Source organism: Leptidea sinapis, chromosome 3 (genome assembly GCF_905404315.1).
Source record: "Leptidea sinapis chromosome 3, ilLepSina1.1, whole genome shotgun sequence".
In the NCBI taxonomy this organism is placed as follows: domain Eukaryota; kingdom Metazoa; phylum Arthropoda; class Insecta; order Lepidoptera; family Pieridae; genus Leptidea; species Leptidea sinapis.
Genome location: NC_066267.1, coordinates 12,477,345 through 12,503,243, shown reverse-complemented (window position 1 = coordinate 12,503,243; position 25,899 = coordinate 12,477,345). Strand labels below are relative to the sequence as shown.

General features: G+C 38.4%; 1 protein-coding gene and 1 long non-coding RNA gene across 3 annotated transcripts in view; one reads left to right on the top strand and one right to left on the bottom strand.

The window, feature by feature from the left end:
* Positions 1 to 17,905, bottom strand: part of LOC126979565 (uncharacterized) — a 48,252-nt gene extending 30,347 nt beyond the window's left edge. For both annotated transcript variants that reach the window (XM_050828933.1, XM_050828934.1), the window contains exon 1: positions 17,440 to 17,905. In XM_050828933.1, the coding sequence (XP_050684890.1) occupies positions 17,440 to 17,810 (371 nt within the window). In that variant the 5' untranslated portion in view covers positions 17,811 to 17,905. The remainder of the gene's footprint in view (positions 1 to 17,439) is intronic.
* Positions 17,906 to 21,121: 3,216 nt separating this feature from the next.
* On the top strand, positions 21,122 to 25,299 carry LOC126979586 (uncharacterized). Its single transcript, XR_007732848.1, has 3 exons — positions 21,122 to 21,282; positions 21,965 to 22,148; positions 25,251 to 25,299. It is a non-coding gene; the product is annotated as an uncharacterized LOC126979586 (long non-coding RNA).
* The last annotated feature ends 600 nt before the right edge of the window (positions 25,300 to 25,899 follow it).

Genomic DNA, 25,899 nt, shown 5'->3' with positions numbered 1-25,899 from the left:
TTACAACTTACTGAAGACTTAATAAAAACATTTTTTTTATGCTTTGTTTAAAAATGCCAGGTGTCAACGTGATGCGGGTGGTATTTTATATTTTGACATAATATCCGGTGGTGCGATTCGGCCGCCGGAATCAACCCAATCAGCTCCTCAGAGAACTCCCTGTGATAAATGCGGCAGAAGACGTAGAGACAACCCTCATCTCAACGTAACGCCAAAGAATCGAAGAGCCGATCGGAGATGACTTGATCGTCGATGATTCGAGCCGCTCTTCGCTGTATGCGGTCAAATGGAAGAAGCTGGTACGCCCAGAGGTGACACTACTCCATATGGGGCTGAATTTGAATTTGTTTATAGTGAAGAACTGTCTCGCCTTACTGAGTACACCAAGCTTTTTAGAGGCCAGTTTGGACTCGGGACAATACACTAAAGTAAGGCATGGACATACGACAATGGTTATTGAAGGACTTAAATATAGAGCTCATAATGCATTTAGAAGCGCTGAAGAGGCGGTGAATCAGTTCCATATTCCAGAGAGGTCACTCTAGACTCTCACAATTGCTTAACACAATGGTGAAGAAATAATAAGTTTTTTTTATGATAATAAGGGACTAGACGAGCAGGACATTCAGCTAATGTAATTGATACGCCCTGTCCATTACAATGCAGTGCCGCTTAGGATTCTTGAATAACTCAAAAATTCTGAGCGGCACTACATCTGCGCTCTTCACCTTGAGACATAAGATGTTAACTCTCATTTACCCAGTAATTGCACTAGTTACGGCGCCACATTACTGCTTCACGGCAGAAATAGGCGCCGTTGTGGTACCCATAATCTAGCCGGCATACCGTGCAAAGGAGCCTCCCACTGGTACTTAGAAAAACAATAAATTCAACTCTAACATATTATGTGGCATTACTATACTATGACCTGAGTACATTAGAGTGACCCGAACTCTTGTTCGTCCTCCCAATCCACTTTACTACACTGGGTGGTCTCACACGATATCGGCGCCTGTGTTTCTAATGAATCACTACTTTATATAAAACAAAGCCCTCCATCGCGTCTGTCTGTCTGTCTGTTCGCGATAAACTCAAAAAATTTGTATAATAATAATTTATCATACATATATCAGAAAATATGGAAACAAGAACCGTAGCGCAGAAGTCAAGGCAGAAACATGACTATTGCCGGAAAGAACACATAAATGGAATTGAGGCGAATAGAATGCAGTGTCAAGTTGAAAATAGGCTGGCGTGTGAAACAAGGCGCTGTGTAGGTATGTAGGTCAGTAGCTACACTCCAGATCTCGACACGGGAGCAACCGGCTATAGTTGACGGCCCTCGCCTTGACATACTTGGGTTTGTTATTTGGCTCAAAATACACAATCTGTGAATTACATTTTATATTTATTGTAATATCACGGACGAGTAAAAAAAGAAGGACTCCGCGCCGTGATATTAGCAAGTGAAGCACCGTTAAGCATGTGTGTGTGCGGTTACGGGGGATAGTAATAGTTACACAATTTTTTCTCCCTTAAATAATCATATATGGCCACAAGTACTTATATATTTTTTTTTATGGAATAGGAGGACAAACGAGCGTACGGGTCACCTGTTGTTAAGTGATCACCGCCGCCCACAATCTCTTGCAACACCGGAGGAATCACAGGAGCGTTGCCGGCCTTTAAGGAAGGTGTACGCGCTTTTTTTGAAGGTACCCATGTCGTATCGTCCCTGAAACACCGCACAAGGAAGCTCATTCCACAGCTTTGTAGTACGTGGAACAAAGCTCCTTGAAAACCGCACCGCCACACATCCAGATGGTGAGGATGATATCCTAACTTGTGGCGTGTCGTGCGAAGGTGGAATTCGGAGGCAGGAATCAGGTTAAACAGCTCTTCGGAACACTCCCCGTGATAAATGCGGTAGAAGACACACAATGAAGCGACGTCTCTACGCAACGCTAAGTGATCCAGCCGTTCACAGAGCACTGAGTCCCCGACAATTCGAGCTGCTTTGCGTTGCACGCGGTCAAATGGATCAAGCTGATACTGGGGTGCGCCAGACCAGAGATGACAGCAATACTCCATGTGTGGCCGGACTTGCGCTTTGTAGAGCGCTAGTATGTGGGCGGCTTGAAGTATTGCCGTGCTCTATTAATGACGCCCAGTTTCTTTGAAGCCAATTTGGCTTTGCCTTCCAGATGACCACGAAATTGGCAATCGCTCGAGATTTCGAGACCCAGTATTCCGATACTAGGCGCGGCTTTAAGAGAAGTGTTCTCGAAGAGCGGTGATACGACAAATGGGGTTTTTTTAGTGGTAAACGCGCAAACTTGTGTCGTCTGGGGGTTAAATTGGACAAGGTTCAATTTACCCCATTCCGCGACCTTCTCAAGAGAGGACTCGATAGAAGACACAAGTTTCTCCCGGCACTGGTCGACGATTTCCCGAGAGAGACCTGCATGGCCAATGTATACGGCATCACCAGTGCTATCGTCTGCATAGCAATGAATGTTGGAGGTGTCCAACATATCATTGATATGCAGAAGAAACAGCGTGGGAGACAGCACACAGCCTTGGGGCACTCCAGCATTCACGGGCTTCGGGTTCGAGCAATATCCGTCGACAACGACCTGTATGCTGCGCCCAGTGAGGAAGCTGGAGGTCCACTTACACAAGCTCTCGGGAAGCCCAAATGATGGAAGTTTGGAGAGGAGCGCCTTATGCCATACACGACCAAAGGCCTTCGCTATATCCAGGCTAACTGCCAGGCCTTCCCCCTTGCTTTCAATAGCCGCTGCCCATCTATGTGTTAGGTATACCAGAAGATCACCTGCCGACCGACCATGGCGAAACCCGTATTGTCGTTCGTTGATCAACTGGTGACCCTCTAGATATACCAAGAGCTGACGGCTAATTATGCTCTCCATGATTTTGGAGAGCAGGGAGGTAATAGCAATAGGCCTGTAGTTTGCCGGATCCGAACTGTCTCCTTTTTTTTGGATCGGATGGACAAGGGCTAACTTCCATGAGTCAGGGACTACGCCTTTAGAATAAGAGTGCCGGAATAAACGCGTTAGCACCGGCGTCAACTCAGGGGCACACGTTCTAAGCACGATTGGAGAAATGCCATCCGGCCCGCTCGACTTTCTGACGTCCAACGAAAACAGAGCTCGCCTAACAGTTTTCTGTTTGAACTGTACTTCAAGCATAGAGCTCTGACACCACGGGATGGTCGGCGGTGTTTTTCCGTTGTCGTCAAGAGTCGAGTTGGAGGCGAAAACAGTGCACAAGAGATCGGCTTTCTCTATTGCCGTATGGGCCAGGGTGTCATTCCTCATGTGCAACGGCGGCATGGACGGCTGGCTGAAGTTACCAAGAGCAGCTTTCGACAACGACCAGAACTTGCGTGTCGGCAATCTATTATGCAGTAATCGTGGAGCTAATATCTGATCGCAATCGGTTTGTCTATTCGTGTTACAATATTAAGATTCCGTTCGCATAAAGTTAGCACTTCAGTAGTAATAACGAGGAGGTATTGATATAAAGAGATCCGTCGCGGTCACCCATTATTCAGTAATCGCTTGGTAGTTCGTAGTCGTTTCTGCGTATCCATTGAGTGTCCCACATACGTTCGTATACCGTAACGCGGGTACACTGCCCACATGACCTGTACGTACAGCCACTATATTAGCTTTAATTTACGCGGTTCCATAGCCAAAGGAAGCTTATTGCAATGTTACTTGTCGATTTGGTAGTGAGATATACAAGAATATAAAAGAGATGGACAATATTTGAAACTTTACAGTGATTTCTTTAAAAATACACACGAGAAACGTTGTTTTTTATTACTTTGTAAATAATCTTATCTTACCTTATCTATATATATATAAGAGAATGTATGGTTGTATGTTCCCTAATGATTCCTAAACTATTTGACCGATCTCAATGAAATCTTTTGTAATAGATTCGTTGAAACTCAAGGAAAGTTTTACATATATAATTTATATGGCAAAACAACGTTTGCCAGGTCAGCTAGTTAATATTATAAAGGCGAAAGTTTGTACGTTTCGATGTTTCAATGTTTGTTGATCTCTCACCGTTCACGGCAAAACGGTTATAGCGATTTGGCTGAAAGTTGAAATAGTAATGGCTTATACCTTGGCTTAGGACACATGTAAGTTTTTTTTTGTAGTCGACCTATATATAAAGGTTGGCTAGAACAACATATGGACTTCATATTGTAGCGCTACAGGCAGGCCTAATATTTTTGTTGCTCAATAGTGTCCGTCAGACGACGCGGTCGCAGGCAGTGAACTCCTAAACTAATGAACGGATTTTAATAAGGATTACTTCATGGAGTGCAGCTTAGTCCAACTTGATAGATCGGAAAGTTTTTATTTCGATTTGGGACCCAAAATTATTTTTATTTCCAATATTAGTTTTCTATGGACAGATTTTCTATGAGAGAATTTATTGACGCACGGTTTTACAGTTCTCTTTTGAAACAATTTCATTATAACAACAGGGAGCATATTTTACGAAATAATACTCGATGTTATGAAATATTATTGAGCAAATAAAAAAAAATATATTTTATTTATTACTAGCTGACCTGACAGACGTTGTTCTGTAGATAATAAAAAAAATACTGTTTTATACGAATATGTCAATAGTATTTCAAACATCAATAATTAATTCGTAACATATGCTCCTTGTTGTTATAATGAAATTGTTTTACAGCAGAACTGTCAACACCTGAAGTGAGAGTTAGATTCTGACCTGGCTAGTTTCTAATGACCATGACCGGACAACCATAGCGCATACTTGACGACGGGTAAATCTAATTAAATCAATGAAATGCCAATGTTATTTATAATTTTGTTATTGATTATTCATAAAATGAAGTATGTCAATCGATGCATCGTAGTTCTTTGCCCCTTTTAAATTAGTTACTACACAAGCCTACCATCTGGAAAATGCTTTAATAAATAAATGAATCAGATGATATCTTACCCAGCAGGAATCGAACTAACGATCCGTAGCTTGGTAGGCAGACAACTGACTACTGTTTAGTAACAAGGCATGATGATGAAGGAATATATTATGATGAACAGAAGACGCGTGGAAAATATATAAAAGGATGAAGCTTCTGGACAGACAACAAAGAGGTCCGTTATGTTTCTCACTAATTCAAAGTTGAAACTTCATTCTGACCTAGTAATACATTATATAAGACTTCTTGAATAAATAATTAAATTAAATTGAACGGGAAAAACTATAATAAATAAAATATGTATTATAGTTACAATATCCGGACGACCGGGCCTTGCTCGGATGTTTAAGAATGTACAAAACTTGAACAAAAAAAGCTAATAGGATATCTGGATTCGAACCGGGGTCTTCTGTTTTCCGGATCACACAATGTCCCATCTGAGCTATTATAGTGTTGTACATATTGGCGAAATTTACCCTTGTATTCTTATTTTATTATAGCTGTTTGTCAATAAAAAACCGGGTAAAACTACAATTTTAAAATTGAAACCTAGATCTAGAGTTAGATCGATTTCACGCCCCCGAAAGTACCTGTATACTAACTTTCATTTAAATCGTTGGAGCCGTTTCCGAGATTCAGATAATATATATACAAGAATTGCTCGTTTAAAGATATAAGATACTAGCTGATACCCCGCGACTTCGTCCGCGTACACATTGCAGGACCGAGCACGTAGTAGCGACATTTCACTTAAATCTTTTTTTAAAATAGAACACGTAACAAAGAACACTTCTTAATTATGCTATTGCCACAATTTTTGTAGATAATAATGTGTTCTGCATATTCGTAGTACATTACTTTACTCTCTCATCAATAGTTTTCGCAGCGCACGCGATGTTTTAGTAAGGATCCCTAATTTTTTTTAAATATAATATAGCCTATGTTACACGGGGCTAGTGTGTGCTTCCCAACAGTAAAAGAATTTTTCAAATCGTTTCAGTAGTTTCGGTGCCTAATCAATGCAAACAAATAAAAAACCAAATATTTCTTCTTTATAATATTAGTATAGATGAAAACGTCTTTTGAGCGATTAAAGAGAGTCGAGCGACCTCCCAGTTTCTTTAACATGCTTTATCTCTCGTGGTTAGACCTAGACAGCTCTAGGCTGCTAACGTGAATAACCGTAAGCAATGATAAATGATGATTGATGCCCAGTGCCACGGCGGACACTGACGAAGCATCATATTCTAATATCCCTTCGTGTCACGAAACCCTCGCACTTTCAAATTTATTGATCAATCAATTCCAATAATACATACGTGCCTAGTAACAGCAATATAAGTAGTTTGAGCTTTATCTATGTATGAGGAGACTTCTTCGGTCTCAATTTATGTGTATATAATATACCCTTTATAAGGACAAGAAGTCCATTATATTATCCATGCCATTAGCAAAATTGGAGTGATCTTTCGTTTATATTTTCGACTGAAGTCGCATTGGAAGCTGGATTCCCCAAGGAAAATCTCTAAAGCCTGGAGGTACCGCTATGACAAAGCACTGTGGACTCTACTTCGTCCAAATGAGTCAGTCACTTACGCTTTTTCGTAAGTTCAACGAGTTCAACGAGTTAACAATAGATTTATTTCAGATGCCGGTGGTTGCTTTCCGCTTACCAATTTGACACAATAACTATACAAGTATGACACACAAACAGATGAAATGACATGTGAACATTAAGTAGGGCCAACCATTACCAGTGTTCAACTCAGGGAGGCTTCTTTGCATAGAATGCCGGCTATGGGTACCACAATGGCGCCTTTATGTGCCGTGAAGCAGACACGTGTAAGCATTATTGAAGGTCTTATATAGAAGGTCGTAGCTAGTGAAAAAAAATTTAATAAAAAAAACTGAGGGTCGTGACTCCCCCGCTGCACCTGCAGTTTCTTCTGTACGATTTCCTTCCATCTGCCGCGATCCTTAGCTTCATGAAGTGCATTGTGGAAGTTGATGTTCAGAGTAGATCGTATTTGGCCTGACTATCTCTTCACCATCAGCTGTTCAAAATTGTGACCTTCTTTACGAGTAATGTGTCCGAAGAATTCCAGCACCCTATTAAGGCATATAGTGGAAAGTCAAGTTTTGACATAAAGCTCTCTCAGAATAGACACGTTGGTGCGAAAGGCGGTCCATGGAATCTACATTTTTCTCCAGCTCCACATTTAAAAGGCGTCTATTCGGTTTCTGCCGGCCTTTTTCAGTGTCTCTCTCAGGACTCCGCTTCATAACTGAATATGAAGAAAACTAGCGAAGTCACCAATTTGGTTTTAGTTTTTCGCGTGATGAACTAATAACACAGATGATGATGATAATTCCAGTTTTTAACAAGAGATAGAAAGACTAGTTTACAACACAGATAGTATTTTTATTGAAGAGGATACAAGAGCATACATAATGATGCTATGTGATCACCATGGCCATACTTCTTTATAACACCAGAGGTAGGGTTGCCGACCTTATGAAGCATCAAATAAACCAAGACGAGGATCGAATCCGGGGCATCGTGATGAGACTTAACGATTCTACTTATCACGCCACTGGGGCTTCTTATAGAGATATGATTACACAATTTTCAAGCCATCGCAGCACTATCTGGGTCCACCAGAGCGTGTTGCTCTGAGCTTTAATCCGATACATAATATAAACAAGATTGTTTCTTTTAGCCACCACCTTGCCTTCAGCGTCAAAGAAACTTTATTCAATTAGGCTTAGATTAAGCACTTTAGAATCGTCACTATAAATATTTCTTTTAAATTACTGAATCTACCATATGTTCGTAAAAAGTAAAGAGCTCGTGAGAATAACATACACGAAACTGGCCACTCTTTTCAATCAATCTTACAATTGCATTAATATACTTACATAAGAAATAAGTTTGTAAGGTCAATGCATGCATGCATACAATATATGAATCGTATTTCAATAATATTAAATATTTCATAAAAGTAATAAATACACAGAATCCTATATTGGATGCATCAACCTTTAGACCCTGAATTCACTAATAACACGATGGTCGTGATTACCATCATTATAAGTAATCGCATCCAAGTAATAGAATAGTTTCACAAGGCTTAACTCATTCGCTTATTTCTATTTAGACATAACTATATATATACAAGCTGACCGGGCAGACGTTGTTCTGTACATGATAAATAAAATACTGTTTTTTTATGAATTTGTCAGTAATATTTCATAACATCAATAATTATTTCGTAAAATAAGGCTGTTGTTATAATGAAATTGTTCCATAGCAGAACTGTGAAACCGTGCGTCAATAAATTCTCTCATAGAAAATATGTCCATACAAAACAAATATTGGAATTAAAAATAATTATGGGTCTCAAATTGAAATAAAAACTATCCTATCTCTCAAGTTGGACTAAACTGCACTCCATGAAGTAATCCCCATTAAAATCCATTCATTAGTTTAGGAATCCATCGCGGACAAACAACGTGTCACGTAATTTATGTATATTAGATTACAGATTTTTACACATTACTCAAATATTTGGTACCTTTCCTTAATTGACGACAAAAAAAAATCGGCCGAATGGACATTCCATCTGCGTCAACAGTCATAACAAGTTATTAAGCTGCTTCGACCGACTAAAACGCGGCGAGAAATCGTATGATTCACGCGGTTTTATAAAACTATCGAATTTCTGTCAGTTATCTAAAATCCTAATTCTACTAATGTAACTAGATTTATGTTTTTAGATAAGATTTATAAGAAACACTCTATTCATATTCATAAGCGTTTGCATTGAAAGATAAGAGGGTTATTCAGTGCTCCCGACCAATGCCTACAAGCAAAGCTCACTTAACTAACCCAGAAGTTACACCGTCAGAATCATTTCCGGTTTAAAAAAAAGTGTGTGTCTACTTATGTTTGCACGCAAGAAGTTATACTTCTTTGGCCTGACGAAGCAAAAACATTAAAATGATTTATTCCTCGTGCTACGTTTTTAGAAAGAATAATTTTGTAAAAATCTTGCAAAGATGGGTTTGACAATTAATTATTAAATAATGAATACGGCTGTATGGGCTTGAACCCTTTGCCTGTCCTTATAATGGACAAATATACCAAAAAAAAAATAACGAATGACGCAAACGTCAGAAAATTTTAGGAACCAACTTCAACCTGTTACTTTTGTGTTACAGTGATGCACGCGCATCTTAAAACTTAAGAGTGAAGTTTTTAAGTAATTTTTTCATAACGTGCCTATATGACGTATAACTTCAAAAATTGACATGAAATTGCTTGACTTATAAGCTGCGAAATGCCGAAACCTAATGAAACACGATAAATTATGATCGTTACCTTTGCTGACTGGCGACGATTTTATGATTCCTTATCCAATAATACAAGAGGATTTATACGAAAGGCGAAGAATGATTTCATGCAATAGTAAATAGAAGCCGTACTTCTCGTGGCCACTATATTAAATTATCGTAAGTAATAACATAATGCTGATCATTCCAAGTGATCAGACAACAACAGACAGAAACAACAGGCAATCGCGTGCCCATAAATGCTCATATTGTTGTAATATCGCTGTTTGATAAATCACGTAACGCAATCTGCAATACTCGTTGTGGCCACGGCTTCCTCCGAAACCTTGGTCACTTTGGAAAGGACTGACATTATGTTGTTTTAATGTTTTTAAAAGAACAGTAAGGTAAGAGCTGGTTTATTTCGCATGTTTTTGTTGACCTCCTTGGAGAGAATTTTATACCTTAGTAATTTATATATATATATATATATCAAAGTATTACCTAATAATCAATTGATAACGCTTCCCACATCGACCTAAGTAAGTGTAGCGTACCGCGTAACGACCCCGATTACACTGCACTGGTAATGAGTGTGGAGCCACGGCCATATACAGTCAGTTCCACTGTTTTCAACCTTCTTCTAGTCTTCTTTTGTCTCTCTTTACTTTAAATCGCAAATCTGTTTTATTTTTATTTTGGTGATAGCTTCTCACGTGATGTTAAGTATACCGTCGCCCATAGACATTTGGTCCACCGGATGTGTGAGAAGTGCATTGTAGCCTTAGCTTTAACTTTTCCGTTCCGGGATCCTGATCGCGTGGTATGCCTCAGATCGGCGCGATTTTGGCGCTCGCGTAGCGTTCTGTCTATGCGTATTATTTTACGTGTAGCAATAGATTGCTTTTAATTAGAATGATTTGAGTGAATGTATCAGAAAGCTATTGAAACAAGCTATAAGACCATGTCAAATAAACCATCTTATAATCAAAATAAGGATCGGAACTTGGTAAGGGAGTAGGGTGCCGTACGGCAAACTCGGTTTTGGTGTATCTTAAAAATCTCGTGCCCTGGGGCACTGCCGATCATAATGTAAAAACCAATTACTTTTGTACAACATCTTATTAAATGATGTTTATTATAATCAGCGAATACATATTGAATTTAAAAAATATTCCATTTTTTGAACGCGACTATTTAAAAAAAATACTTTCAAGCCAACCGTTCGAGAAATTTGTTGTTTGTTGTTGACTCAATTGGTAAGGGCGCTCGGATGGAACCCAAGGGGCGAGGGTTCCAGTCCCACATCATTCATAAATTTTGGTAACAAATTTAATTTGTAAGAATATTAATCAATCCCAGAAGTGATATCACTTAAAAATAACAAATTGTTATAATACTTTTTATAGTTCTATATAAATAGGTCTCTTACGCGAAGATAAATAGTTCATAGTTTCTAGAATTTAGATTAAATTTACTTATGTTTTTTCTTATATAAAATGTTGAATGTACTAAATTAGAATAACCAACCTAGAATTAGTATGTAAGTGCAAATTAATTGTTATTGTTCAGTTGAATTATTGTTATTGGTACGTCTTTGAAAATTATTTACATATTTATAAATATATAAAGTTATGAGATTATTAAAAAAAAACTCGCAAAAAAGCGATATAATATTTAATTTGTATGTTAGCACGTAGATCGTAGGGGATATCGATTGAACACTCGTAGCGGAAATAACTTCATACAAAATTAATAGTGCTCAATCAATAATGCATGTTTACATAAAATTATAATGTTGCGATCGTTTCAGTTCGTTCAAGGATAACGTTAATATGCCTGCACTAATTTTAACGCAAATCTAGTCAATTACCTTTACAAATACTATTAATAATTAATAATAGATAAAAAAATCACGGTCATATGAATTTTTCACATGAATTTTGAGGTGAATCTTGTTTTTTTTTGAATTTAGGTGTCGAGACACTTGGCATGTGGGGCCCAGAGGCGCGGAGAATGTTCAAAATACTATCTACGCGCCTCAATAAAGCTGTTTCGGTCAACCAGCGCGAAAATGCTGCCAGTATTCTTGGTACGCTTCTACGTAATGATAGTTTTAATTTTATGTATTCATAGTATTGTAAATATAGTTATAAGATTTGTTTTTTTTTGAATAAATCAATTTCTAAATCCCCCCCCCCCCTTTCCACTTCCCGACCTCAAATCGCCTGTAATTTATTTTGCCTTTCATTTTTGTTCTTTCATCATCTCGCTGTTATTTTTTTTGGTTTAAAAAATGATCGACTCTGGTCTTTTATGATACATACAGCCTCTTGACACAGTTAAACGGATGGCCGAGACTTAGTGATAAAATTCCCTTTTTGTACCCTAAAAACAAGCATAAAAGTAAACGCAATAAAAATACGCCCAATTGTTTCAACTCTTAAATAAAACAGAACACAATATTATTTGCTTTTGGCATTTTATTTTACAGAATTCCGCTCAAACCTAATATTTAAAACATTTTAATTGTGTCAACTTAAGGGTGCTAATAATGAGCTTCATTTAATTAAAATAAAACTGTTAATGCAGGCCATCCTAGCCGGGTACAGTGGAGCACGTCACTGTGAAGTTGGGAAATAGTACAGCGTGTTAAAAAATGTTGGACTACAATATACACCTGTACAATAAATAATTTCGATGCCTAGCTGTCTTAAGATAATTAGAGAGTAACGTATCTCTAGTTACGGATAAATTGCTGTCACCGTTTAGTGACAAGATCTTATCTATTCATAGTTATGTCCAATATATTTATATTATTAGTTAAAGTCCAATGCTATCTGTCGGTAGGTTATTGAAATGTTAGTACGCGTAAAAGGATAGATTTGTCTACCTCTAGTAAGATAAACTAAGGATAGATAGGTTATTGAAAACGGCCATTAAGAGGCAAGAATATTTACAGGTGACTGGATACTACTTACTCGTGAAAGGCTAGTTCCAGTAGGCCTGAGTTCCTGAAGTAGCCTATCAATCTTTAGAGCATCCTAGTCATCATTCCACCCTAGGACCAGTCGGAGTATGGAAAGATATCGTATATTAGTTATTGTGTCTCCTTACGCTATTTAACTTTTGTTTTTAAAAAAATCGCAATCTTGTTTGATCAATAGTTAGTTTAGTTTGTAACAGAATAACACCGATACTGCAGAGGCGGTGAAAAATAGAGAACAAAAATAACTAAGTTTAAAAAAACCGTCTTCAAAAACTGAAAAGTATTTACTCAATAAAAAATTAATTTACTACACATGTTATGCAAACCTTTACCTTTAATATTAATAAAACTGAAAAAATAAATAAAAAAATAAAATATTAATAAAATTAAAAGTGTCAAGCCAAATGTAATAGTAGGTACCTACACTCGCCTGGTGTTGCTGGCCTTGGTGTACATACAGAAAAAAAATACCAATTCGATTGGTGAGAACCTCCTCCTTTTTGATGTCGGTTAAAAATAGATACATAGTAATGAAATGATACATAACTTTAATTGGTCACCCCGTATAGAGGTGTAGCAAGAATATTATGCTGACGTTGTACGACTTGCGAGTTTGTTTAAATAATTGATAGCGTCCTTGATTCAATACTTGCACTGTTGTTTTGAATATCAGCTGCTACTGTATTTGTTAAATAATATGTTTAAGTACTTGTATCTTTAAACTTTAAACAGCTTCAACCGAGGCTGAATTTATATATACAACAAACAAACATTAATGAAGTCATCCGCAGGGCATTTGCCGCTCTTAATATACCAGCTGTTTTAGAGCCAAATGGTATTACCCGCCGCGATGGCAAGCGTCCTGATGGAATGACGCTGGTGGCTTGGGCACGGGGAAGGGCGCTGGTGTGGGACACTACTTGCGTCGACACTCTGGCTCCTTCTCATGTCCAAGTTACGTCAGTTGGTGCTGGGGCTGCTGCTTCGACTGCCGAAGACAGCAAGCGTCGCAAATATGTTGGTCTCAGTGAGTCATACATCTTTGTGCCGTTTGGTGTCGAGACACTTGGCCCGTGGGGCCCAGAGGCGCGGAGAATGTTCAAAATACTATCTTCGCGCCTCAATAAGGCTACTGGAAACCCAAGTGCTGGCAGCTATTTCGGTCAACGGATCAGCCTTGCTATCCAACGGGGTAATGCTGCCAGTATTCTTGGTACGCTTCCACGTAATGATAGTTTTAATTTTATGTAGTCGTAGTATTGTAAATATAGTTATAAGATTTGTTTTGATTAATTAATGACGTTTACATAAATACAAACAAACTATAATATTATAACAACTATTACAATGCCCTTTATCAGCGCATGTTATGTTCACTTTTTTTTGTAACTTTTTGGTCTAAGTGATTTTTTTTATGGAAAAGGAGGACAAACGAACATACGGGTCACCTGGTGTTAAGTGATCACCGCCGCCCACATTCTCTTGCAACAGCAGTGGAATCACAGGACCGTTGCCGGCATTTAAGGAAGGTGTACGCGCTTTTTTTGAAGGTACCCATGACGTATCATCCCGGAAACACCGCACAAGGAAGTGAATGGAAGCTTTAAAAGATTGTATTTAGTATATTTAGTTTTTGTCTTTTTTTAATAAAGGGGGGTGATGCAAAGTGGTGAACAACCCACAAGACCATAAGAGAAATCGGTCATAATTTTTGTTAAATCGGTAGCTGGTAATTGATCCACAAATAAGCTGTGCGAGGCAAGAGGTCTTTTTTTCTTTATGAAATTGAGGGACGAGAGGATCGAAACGTTCAGCTGATGGTAATTGATACGCCCTGCCCATAAGAATGTAGTGCCGCTCAGGACTCTCAAAACTTAAAAATTCTTAACACAACTGCGCTCGTCACCTTAAGACATAAGATTTAAAGTCTCATTTGCCCAGTAATTTCACTAGCTACGGCGCGTTTCAGACCGTAACACAGTAATGCTTACAAATTACTGCTTCACGGCAGAAATAGGGCGCCGTTGTGTAACCCATAATCTAGCCGACATCCTGTGCAACGGAGCCTCCCACTGGCTGGAGATCAAATTTGTTTTGAATTGAAGTTTAGACTGCGCATATAACATTTTTACAATTTGAAACTATACTTCACAATGCAATTGAAGTCACATAATATAACCATTGATTCGTATCAACCATAAAACGGTGAAGGTTGTATAAATAATTATAATTGCTTGACATTCCTTTATGATTCACATCAGTACCTACTCTCATTTCAGAGGACTACATTATCTAAATAACTTAAAGGAGTCACACTCCATGAGTAAGTTATCTCCGCCTCTACGTTATCTTAGAAATTGCAACAATTATATTAATTATTAAAATTATTAACAGATCACTTAAAACTAAACTCACGGCACTCTTATTCTAAAGGCGTAGTCCCTGACTCATGGAAGTCAGCCCTTGTCCATCCGATCCAAAAAAATGGAGACAGTTCGGATCCGGCAAACTCTGTAGTTTGTAGGCCTGTGCCTATTGCTATTACCTCGCTGCTCTCCAAAATCATGGAGAGCATAATTAGCCGTCAGCTCTTAGTATATCTAGAGGGTCACCAGTTGATCAACGATCGACGATACGGGTGTCGCCATGGTCGGTCGGCAGGTGATCTTCTGGTATACCTAACACATAGATGGGCGGCGGCTATTGAAAGCAAGGGGGAAGGCCTGGCAGTTAGCCTGGATATAGCGAAGGCCTTTGATCGTGTATGGCACAAGGCGCTCCTCTCCAAATTTCCATCATTTGGGCTTCCCGAGAGCTTGTGCAAGTGGACCTCCAGCTTCCTCACTGGGCGCAGCATACAGGTCGTTGTCGACGGATATTGCTCGAACCCGAAGCCCGTGAATGCTGGAGTGCCCCAAGGCTGTGTGCTGTCTCCCACGCTGTTTCTTCTGCATATCAATGATATGTTGGACACCTCCAACATTCATTGCTATGCAGACGACAGCACTGGTGATGCCGTTTACACTGGCCATGCAGGTCTCTCTCGGGAAATCGTCAACCAGTGCCGGGAGAAACTTGTGTCTTCTATCGAGTCCTCTCTTGAGAAGGTCGCGGAATGGGGAAAATTGAACCTTGTCCAATTTAACCCCCAGAAGACTCAAGTTTGCGCGTTTACCACTAAAAAAACCCCATTTGTCGTATCACCGCTCTTCGACAACACTTCTCTCAAAGCCTCGCCTAGTATCGGAATACTGGGTCTCGAAATCTCGAGCGATTGCCAATTTCGTGGTCATCTGGAAGGCAAAGCCAAATTGGCTTCAAAGAAACTGGGCGTCATTAATAGAGCACGGCAATACTTCAAGCTGGCCCACATACTAGCGCTCTACAAAGCGCAGGTCCGGCCACACATGGAGTATTTCTGTCATCTCTGGTCTGGCGCACCCCAGTATCAGCTCGATCCATTTGACCGCGTGCAACGCAGAGCAGCTCGAATTGTCGGGGACACAGTGCTCTGTGAACGGCTGGATCACTTGGCGTTGCGTAGAGACGTCGCTTCATTGTGTGTCTTCTACCGCATTTATCACGGGGAGTGTTCCGAAGAGCTGTTTAACCTGATTCCTGCCGCCGAATTCCACATTCGCACGACACGCCACAAGTTAGGATATCATCCTCACCATCTGGATTTGTGGCGGTCCTCCACAGTGCGGTTTTCAAGGAGCTTTCTTCCACGTACTACAAAGCTGTGGAATGAGCTTCCTTGTGTGGTGTTTCCGGGACGATACGACATGGGTACCTTCAAAAAAGCGCGTACACCTTCCTTAAAGGCCGGCAACGCTCCTGTGATTCCTGTGGTGTTGCAAGAGATTGTGGGCGGCGGTGATCACTTAACAACAGGTGACCCGTACGCTCGTTTGTCCTCCTATTCCATAAAAAAAAAGAAGAAAATTATATAAATTAACAAAAATCTTATTTTGCAAATTGAAATATGGAATAATTTTATTAAATTACTATATTGTCATCGGTCCTCGATAAATCTACGAAGTTTGAACGAAATCTGGCAGATTAAAGTGGGTCAAAATCGCGCCCAAATGAGTCGGTTACAAACAAACATACATACAGATGAAGCTAATAAAAAGGGTGTAATAAATGGTGCCCTCGGCGCGGTGATAGTGCCTAACACTACGTCAAAAGGAAACAATTTATAAAAAATATGTAATTTTAATACATTATCGTAAATATTGTCAATATGTTTATGTAATACGTTTACATAATAGGTGTGGAAGTTAACTTTTTGGCAAGGGAAAAGCTCGTTCGCCCACAGCCAACATAATTATATAATATAAACTTAATATACACTAGTATAGCATTATTAATATTTTGTCAAAGTTGATTGTAATGTCTTCATTTTTTTATTAAATTCAGTGTCGGAAGGAAGCAGCTTTATTGTCTTTCTGAATAATATGTAAATCTATACATATGAATAAAATTATTTGTAATATTGAAGTAACCGTTTTTTACTACATGTATATGAAGATATATATATACGGTACATACATCAAAATAACATTTTTTAACAATTTTTGTTTGTCGGTCTGATTTGTTCCGGCTAATCTCTGAAATAGCTGGACCTATTTTGACGGGACTTTTATTGGCGGTAGCTAATGTAATAACGAGTAACTTAGGCTACGTTTATTTTAGAAAATTTCTTTTATTTTAGAAAAATAAAGTAATGTTGCAATGTCCAAGAAACGGTCTAACTCAATAATTTATAATTAATAATCTCTAAATAATTTATATGTCAAAACAACGCAACGTTTACCGGGTCAGCTAGTATTATATATTATATTCTTATTATATATTATGTATTTTAAGAAACCTGAATTTAACATCAGATGTTAGCGTAAAAGTTACAATTTTATACTTTATCTACTCGACGCGGACGTTGCGTTGTCTTTGCAGATCATCGTTTTTAGGAGATTTTTTTAAAATGTGTATTATTTATTCGTTTTTAATACTTTATTTATTTTGCCGTAATCAAAGAAAATCTTCATTAAATAGTAAGATAAGTCAAATAATTGTAGTCAATACTCAATCCTATTGACCGTAACTATATACTCACTAGGTCTCGATGAGCTCGCAGCTCAGAAGCAGCTTGTCTTCCCCCAGTTCCACCACGGCCACCGTCTGGTCGTGGAAGTAGATCATCCGCAGCGTGTGGTTCGCGACGCGCCACCCGGAGTACGGCTTCACCCCAGGCTCGGCCGCGCCCTCGGGCTTCGACATGCTGCCCACCAGTCCGGCAAGCGACCAGCTCGCCGGCAGGCTCAGGGTGAAGGGCTTCGCGGAAGCCGTCTGCGGCGACGACACGGCGATACAACATATAACCATGAGTGAGAGCAGGGATTTAATGAGCCCGTCCGCCATCGGGGCGCCGCGGTGCAAGGCTTCCCTGGCGAACCGCAGCGCCGTGATGAGTCTCCGGAACGACATCACGCTGCCATGACACGTCTGTCTCGCTAGCGGGCTCGACGCGGACTGGCCCAGCCGACTGGCGTGCCGAGTGCCACCTCAGTACTCACTGCCCACCAATGCGCTACTGTGAACTGTCTAAAGACCCGCGGAGAGTACGCGATGCACTTTACGTGAGCGAAGATAGATTCAACAAACTACAGACGGAGCATATAACAATGCATTATGCAGCCATACCAGAATGTCACTTATTTTATTTCATCCAATTCTTACATCCAAAACCAAACATCAATTTTGTCGCAAAATTAGTTATTTTCTTACTCTTTCCTATATTTATTCTTCGATGCTTAAAATATATCCATTATGCCTACCTACGGTTATTTAGACTCATATAGAAGTAATCTTCTTCAGGTCAGTAGATGATCTACTGGCAGGTAATAATTATATAAAATTTAATGTCCCTTTATTGTGGTAAGATTTACAATTACTTTTATTTTTATTTCCAAGACCGCATAAAAGGCATGAAACTTAATCAAATAAATCCACAAATAATTACTTTTAAACACTGTATTGTGTTCTGGAGACGACTGGATGAACAACAAAGTCGGTCAAAGATGGACGGGAGCTTCTTATGGTTCACCGATAGAACCGAATCGAAAATTAAGCTGACTGTGGGGTCTACGGAGAACGCCCCAGATTTAAGTCCAGCAGAAACCAGGAGAGTGTTTTACCTTTATATTTCAAGTACAGGTATAGGCCATTCTAGAATGCACGAAAAACAATATCTAAAAAAGGTTATCAACCAAAAAATACATATTGACTTTAATAGTCAAGCAGCACTGTTAGCTTTAGACGCATACCTGATGGCGTCAAAGTTAGTTAAAAACTGCATTGACTGCTTAAACATATTAGGCAAGAAAACCATCATCATTCAACCGTAGAACCGAATTAAGCCCTATCACTAAACAGGAAATACCTAAACATCCTTATCAGGATCCAAACTGGTCACTGAAAAAACACTGTAACTGTTACGCAAAGACCGAATGTAAAAATTCAGTTACGCGTTGTTTTAATACTTTAAATAGTAGATTGTTAACCGAGGGTCGAAAGAATCAATTTCCGAGGAAAGTATTTAGACGCCAGAGCGCAGCGAGGTCGGCTACAGTCCGAGTAGGAATTCATACTTTTACCCGAGTTAAAAGCTCTACTTTTCATTTTGAATAAAACTAGTTGTTTATCTAAGCACAGCATCCCGTCAATTTATGTCGACTTTTTAAATTTCATATATGGAACTTACCGCGTAATTGTTGCGGCTTATTCCGCTCAAAGAAGTTTGCGCTAAGTTCACACTGGCTGTTTAGAAAGTCACATGGCATTTCTTTAGATTAGTTTTTTTTACATAAAACTCTTCATAGTTGTCAGCAGTTCTATTTTCAAAGTTTATTCCAGCCCTTGGGTGGGAAGTAATTTGTAGGAGTTTTTCCCTCTCTATGGAGGGAAGCAGCATTTTCCACCCAATAATCAGATCAAAACAACATTACTTTCCGAGTATGAGAAATGAAAAGGTATTTTAATTAAATTTTGCCAAAGTTTTGGTCCGATTGATTTTAAAGGATTCTACTAATAATATATTATTTAATGACTGTAGTTCTTTTCTATTCCTTTAAACGGCAAAATCAAAACATAAACTTAACTTCTAATTGTTATTATTATTAATCAGTCTGAAGACTCCGTCTATATGTTGTAGGTCTAAGCGTCTACGGCAGCAGTTGACACTTTCTTCGAATGTGACGTCACACAATTTCACTTGTATGTGGGTGTGTGCGTGGAATTATCAATGTTAGGTCGACGCGAGCTTGAGTTTACGTAACTGTAGGTCACTCTTTGGTCACTCTTTAGATTACTACTGACGGATGTGGAAGGCGGTTTTTATGTTGGCCATCCTCAAATTATAATGGGGCTCAACGAATAGTAGTTAGTAGTGGTTATGCAGCCCCACGTATTCGCGTTTTCCCATCGATGTGCTATCGGCGGCGTGGTGCGGCGTGGTGCAGGTATGTTTGTTGATCATGATACCTATTAATATACGTATAGGACTAGGAAAGTCTAATTAATATTCAAATCAAATCAAAACCACTTTTTCACGTAGGTCACAGAAATGACACTTATGTAATTTTTTTATAGAATTTACTGTCACTTCGTAAAGGGTTGACCTAATGTGAAGAAGTGGCAAGCTACAAATCATTTCAATTACAATATATATTATGTAAAGTGATGCAGCAAAAATACTCAAACGTCAATTGGTCAGTGCCTTAAACGAGTAAGTCAAAAAATGAATGTAAATAAATTCCGGTGAATCGTTGTTTACAAATATAGATGTGTTGTAGTCTAAATTGCAGTTTGGTGGTGCAATACCTTTTAACACAATGGCGGGTGATCACCTCCCGTCAAGGGTCATCACGCTCGTCCGTTTATTGTTCAATTATGAAAAAGCGGCCAAGTGCGACTTGGACTCACCCATGAAGGGTTCCGTAACAGCAAGTAACATAATATAAAAGATCTTGTAGTTCATTGTAACGATTTATGACGTATTAAAAAATAACTACTTACTATATCTCGTTCAAACCAATTTTCGGTAGAAATGTGCATGGTAATGTACATCATATTTTTGTTTTTTTAGTTTTATCATTCTCTTATTTTAGAAGTTAGAAGAAGGAAGTGTCTCTCGCGCAAACTATTCAGTTTAGAAAAAAATTATATTAGAATCCTCAATATCATTTTTGATGTATTCAAGACCTATCCATAAATACCCACATGTATGGGTTTGATGAAAAAAAATTTGAGATTCAGTTCTAAGTATGGGGATACCCCCAAAATTTATTGTTTTTTTTTCTAATTTTGTGTGAAAATCTTAATGCGGTTCACAGAATACATCTACTTCAAGTCTTAATCAAGTTTTAACAGTATAGCTGTTCGTATAATTTCGGAAAATAGTGGCTGTGACATACGGACGGACAGACATACATGACGAATCTATATATATCTATAGGGTTCCGTAGCCAAATGGCAAAAAACGGAACCCTAAAAACATGCGTTTTTCTGCCGAATTTAATTATTCTGAATGTATGTATTTTTTAATGACAATACCCGCTATTGTCAATCAGAAAGACTCGTGTTGATTAAAAAGCGTAAAATTAATTTCACCATTTGAATTGGTTTTACACCAAAATGATTAAGCATAATTCTTCTTCATAATTTACTTACAAAAATTTTACTAAAACTGGTGTAACGATTATATTAACTGTATTTTACGTTAACTCTTTCAGAAAATTAATTACTTATGTATATATTTCCTTGACCAGGCTAAAATCAAACAAACTCAGCGGGCTTTTTTTATTGCGCTAACACAATAAAGAAATGGTTGCATCTCTCAATTCTCAACAGAAAACGTCTTATTTCCTGCGGTGCAGGGATGTTGGGTCAAAATCAGTAGGTAGGTATCTACAGTTTAACAATAATAAGCACTTGTTTTAATTAACTAGTTATGTCATTATAATAATCTACCAAATAGCATACTTAATGACGGTGCATTATTAATAGTTATTCTGCTTATTTAATATTGGCTTTATTTAATTTATAACAACTAATTAAAATTACATCACATATAACATTAGTTAGCAAAATCATTTAGCAGACGCCTTATTCGAGACATGAATATGCTGTAATTTGAAAAATTTTGTAGGTATGTTTTGTTATATCAGTGATCAACAGTCAGCGTGGATGCAGTGGATGGTAGGTGATCAGCGTTGGCTATTAATAATGCATCACCAAAGAATTGTTTTTACTTTCAAGAGTGTACAACAAAGCTGTGGAATGAGGTTCCTTGTGGGGTGTTTCCGGGACCTTACATGAGTACCTTCAAAAAACCGTGTTCCCCTTCCCTAAGGCCGACAAGAGAATGTGGGTGGCGGTGATCACATCACACCAGGTTAAGACCCGTACGCTCGTTTGTCCTCTTTTTCCATAAAAAAAATAATTCTTGGGTTGCTCTCAATCTATGAACGATTATGATGAGGCTTACTTAGCGGAGATTGCTGACCGTGCCGACAGACCGATCCAAGCAGCTCTTCTCTGGGAACACGTTTCACCGAGATAACACACGCAACTTCTTCCAGGTATTCCTTCCTGTCTTCGCATGAAGCTTCATCTCCTTCATTGCTGCGAATGTTGTCTGCAAACCATTTCGGTCACCCAGATATTAGTGGCTCATCAGGTACAGCCTGAGGGCAGGCAGTTGGCTGGACAAGCGTGCCACAGTAATAGATTGCCGTTAAACTTACCTCTACCAGTATGGCGAAGGTGATGTGATTGTTACAGCAAATACTGATAATCTTGATAGCGGCAGTTTCGTCACCCAACACTCTATAAGCAATATTTGACGCAACCTTATATAACATCTGATGTTCGGTAATGACCGCTCGCTACTATAACCTGAATATCAGTAAAATCGTCTTACTCAAAGTATTTTGAGGTTTTATCTCTTCTTAACGTGGAATTTAACATGATGAACATTATTTCTAGTGGATAATTGGATTCTATTTATTTATCTATAATTTCCACGACGATACGACATGGATACCTTTAAAAAAAGCGCGTACACCTTCCTTAAAGGCCGGCAACGCTCCTGTGATTCCTCTGGTGTTCCAAGAGATTGTTGGCGGCGGTGATCACTTAACAACAGGTGTTCCGTACGCTCGTTTGTCCTCTTATTCCATAAAAAAACAAAAAAGCATGTGTTGCAGGGAATGTGATGGTGATAAAGTAACATCTCCTACACACGTTTGTCATAAAATTCAATAAAAAAACCAGAAAGCGTACAATCGGCTTATTTCCCTATTTTGTGATTCCTTACTTTATTACTGTCACAAAATTGATAAATTTAAGTTTTATTTTATTAATAAATATAAAAAAATTCAAGATTTGATCAATATTCAGACCGCTTACTATGCATACATTCCCACATGGCCTATCATATAATTCGGTTTTGTCTTTTTGTCCCCAAGCTAACCTATGTTCTCCGATGTTGCCCTATTTGGAATCATGAGATACTTTTGTCAAGTTTGGACAATTCTCTACGAAATTTACTATCAAAAATATTAAATTGTTCATTGTCTGATATTTCTTGGTGCCAGGCTTCTCTGCCCATTCGTTTTGGTGGAATTGGCATCAGAAAAATATCTAGTATATCCTTACCATCATTCTTATCTTCTGTTCACAATGTCAGCACTTTATATGATAAAATTATCTCCCCGTCATTAGGGTCCCTGCCACTGGTGTATGCGGAAACTGCTAAAAATGCTTGGAAAGTTGCCTGTCCAAGTGAAAATTTCCCTTTAAAAATGCGATCACAAGAGCTTTGGGATGAGCCACAGTACAAAAATCATTCACAAAAGGATATTATTATCAAATCACAATATTTCGGATCAGGCTCGTTTTATTGCTGTTAGCGAACGAGATTCAGGGTACTGGCTTCAGGCCACTCCTTCGAGTAACTTAGGGACACTTCTCGATAATTCCAGCTTCTCAATCGCAGTTGGATTACGCCTGGGTATCCCTAGAACAGTTCCCCATATGTGCCGCTGCGGAGGCATAGTAGACAGCCTTGGTCACCATGACTTATCTTGCCGCCGCAGTGCGGGCTGTCTCTCACGCCATGCCGCCTTAAACGACGCCTTGCGTCGGGCCGGTCAACGTGCCGGCTATCCTAGAGCCGAATGGAATTTCACGTGATGATGGTAAGAGGCCTGATGGCATGACGTTGATTCCTTGGAGTCGTGGAGAGCCACTGGTGTGGGATGCGACTTGTGTGGACACGCTAGCCCCCTCTCATATTGAACATTCAGCTGCATTGCAGCGGCGGAATCTGCCGAAAACCTAAAGCGGAGGAAATATGCATCACTCGGTGATGGATACATATTTGTTCCCTTTGGGGTGGAGACGATGGGTCCTTGGGGTTCATCGGCACAAAAACTCGTAAAAGAGCTATCCAGACGTCTAACCGATTTAACAGGTGACCCAAGATCTGGTACGTATCTCTGTCAAAGGATAAGTTTGGCTTTACAAAGAGGTAACGTTGCCAGCTTCATGGGCACCTTACCTGCCGATAGCGATCTTAATGATATTTTCTATTTGTAATTAATTAATTTTGTTAGATTATTTAAGTTGTATTTTATTATTATTTATATAAATAGCGTTATTAATTATTAAGTCATATGTAAATAATTTGAGATATAATAAAAGTTGATTGTTATTATAAAATATAATATTCTAACAAGTAAAAATAAATATGATATATTTCTTTTAAGTTATAGTTTGGGACAGTTGCATTAAACACAATGTGAGTGGGGTCGTTTTGCGCTGACGGCCTCAACAATGTTCTCCTAATTTCACACATTCATGTTATGGCCTTACGAGTGTATCAAACCACGGTAATCATTGCCGTGGTCAAAGCTAATATAAAATCTATCTACTAATCGTGGGTGACAGAGCCTGACAAGTGACCACCTACCAGGCCCGTGCTCACAACTTCATTACCTATCTTTGTACTCGTAGGTATATATCTAGAAATTAAGTTGAAATTTAATCGCAACCTCACGTGTTTTAGTCTGACCAAGACTACTTTTCCTTTTTAACCAACCAAGCTTCGCTTCTTTGATATTCATGTATTCTGCATGGAATACAGCGCTATGAGCTCCTAGTGATGCGGCTATATTTATATTTAATCCTATGCCAGACCTCGTCTTCGAGCCATCGGTGCTCGTTCGGTTCTTCGTGCAGCATTTTATATTTCTTATCAAAATTATACTCCTTTGGAAACCTGTCACTTATCTGCTAACAGCAGTGTTTCCTATTCTCCTCACCTCACTTAGAATCTCTAAGTGTAGGGATTGATTGGTTGTCCAAAGATTAAGTCTTTTTAACGTTAACGCGTTGGAGGCTGCATATTGTTTTATATTGAGGTGTAGAGCCGGATTGTTCAACATTGTTTCTAAAAAGTTGTGTAAAGCCATAGAGTTATTTTCGGGCCAAGAACCCATGTTTTACATTTCTACTCTCTATGGGCGCCCCGATTCTGCTTCCTATCAAGTTCCTTAGTACTTCACCTCGCTTTTCAATGGGAATTCAGTGTTAAAAAGTTTAGTCTAATATTTAAAACATATTCTTATTTGAAACTTTCAATCTATTATATAAAATTCTCGTGCCGCGGTGTTTGTAGTTAAACTCCTCCGAAACGGCTTGACTTCTGAGAAACAAACAACTATTTTTTTTTAATTTTTAGATAAATTATTTATTTTTTATGATAGAAAATTAAAAAATACATACAACCCTAAATTTTCAACCCTCTACAATCAACACCTATTTTTCTATAGCCATTTTAATATTATTCTATTACACCCACAGATACGCACTAGAGTTGCAAGATGGCAATCGAATTTAATGGTTATTGAAGTATTTTATATACATTTATATGTGTCTATGTATGATAAATGATAATATATCATTTGGGTCGTCATTTATTTTTTATACCCCAAAAATCTTAATTATTGAATTTATTTTATTACTTTATATGGCAATACAACGTTTGCTGGTTTACGTTACCTACTAGATATAGGAATGACCAATATTTTAGTAGGAAGTGTCAGATCAAAATCATTTTATTCATATAGGTTAAAGATATAACATATAAGACACTTATGAATGTTTAAATTTTTTCTTTTAATATTTACTGCCACTACAGAAAAGATTGAGATTTAATGAGAAGAACTGTCAAGAAACTCATTGCCAGTCTTTTAATCTACATTTACAACTTCATATTTTTACAAATCATTTCAGCTGCAATATATGTAAAGTGATGCGACAACAATACTCAACGTATGTTGTTATGTAACACGAGTAAGTGAAGTAAATGTAAATTATTATCATTTTTATACTGAAAACTCAACAAGTTGATAATCTTGCACAAGTTCGTACAAGATGAAAAACTCAAAAGTAACAAATTAGTATGGAGGGATGCCTCTCATCATCATCAGCAGGAAGACGTCCAATGCTG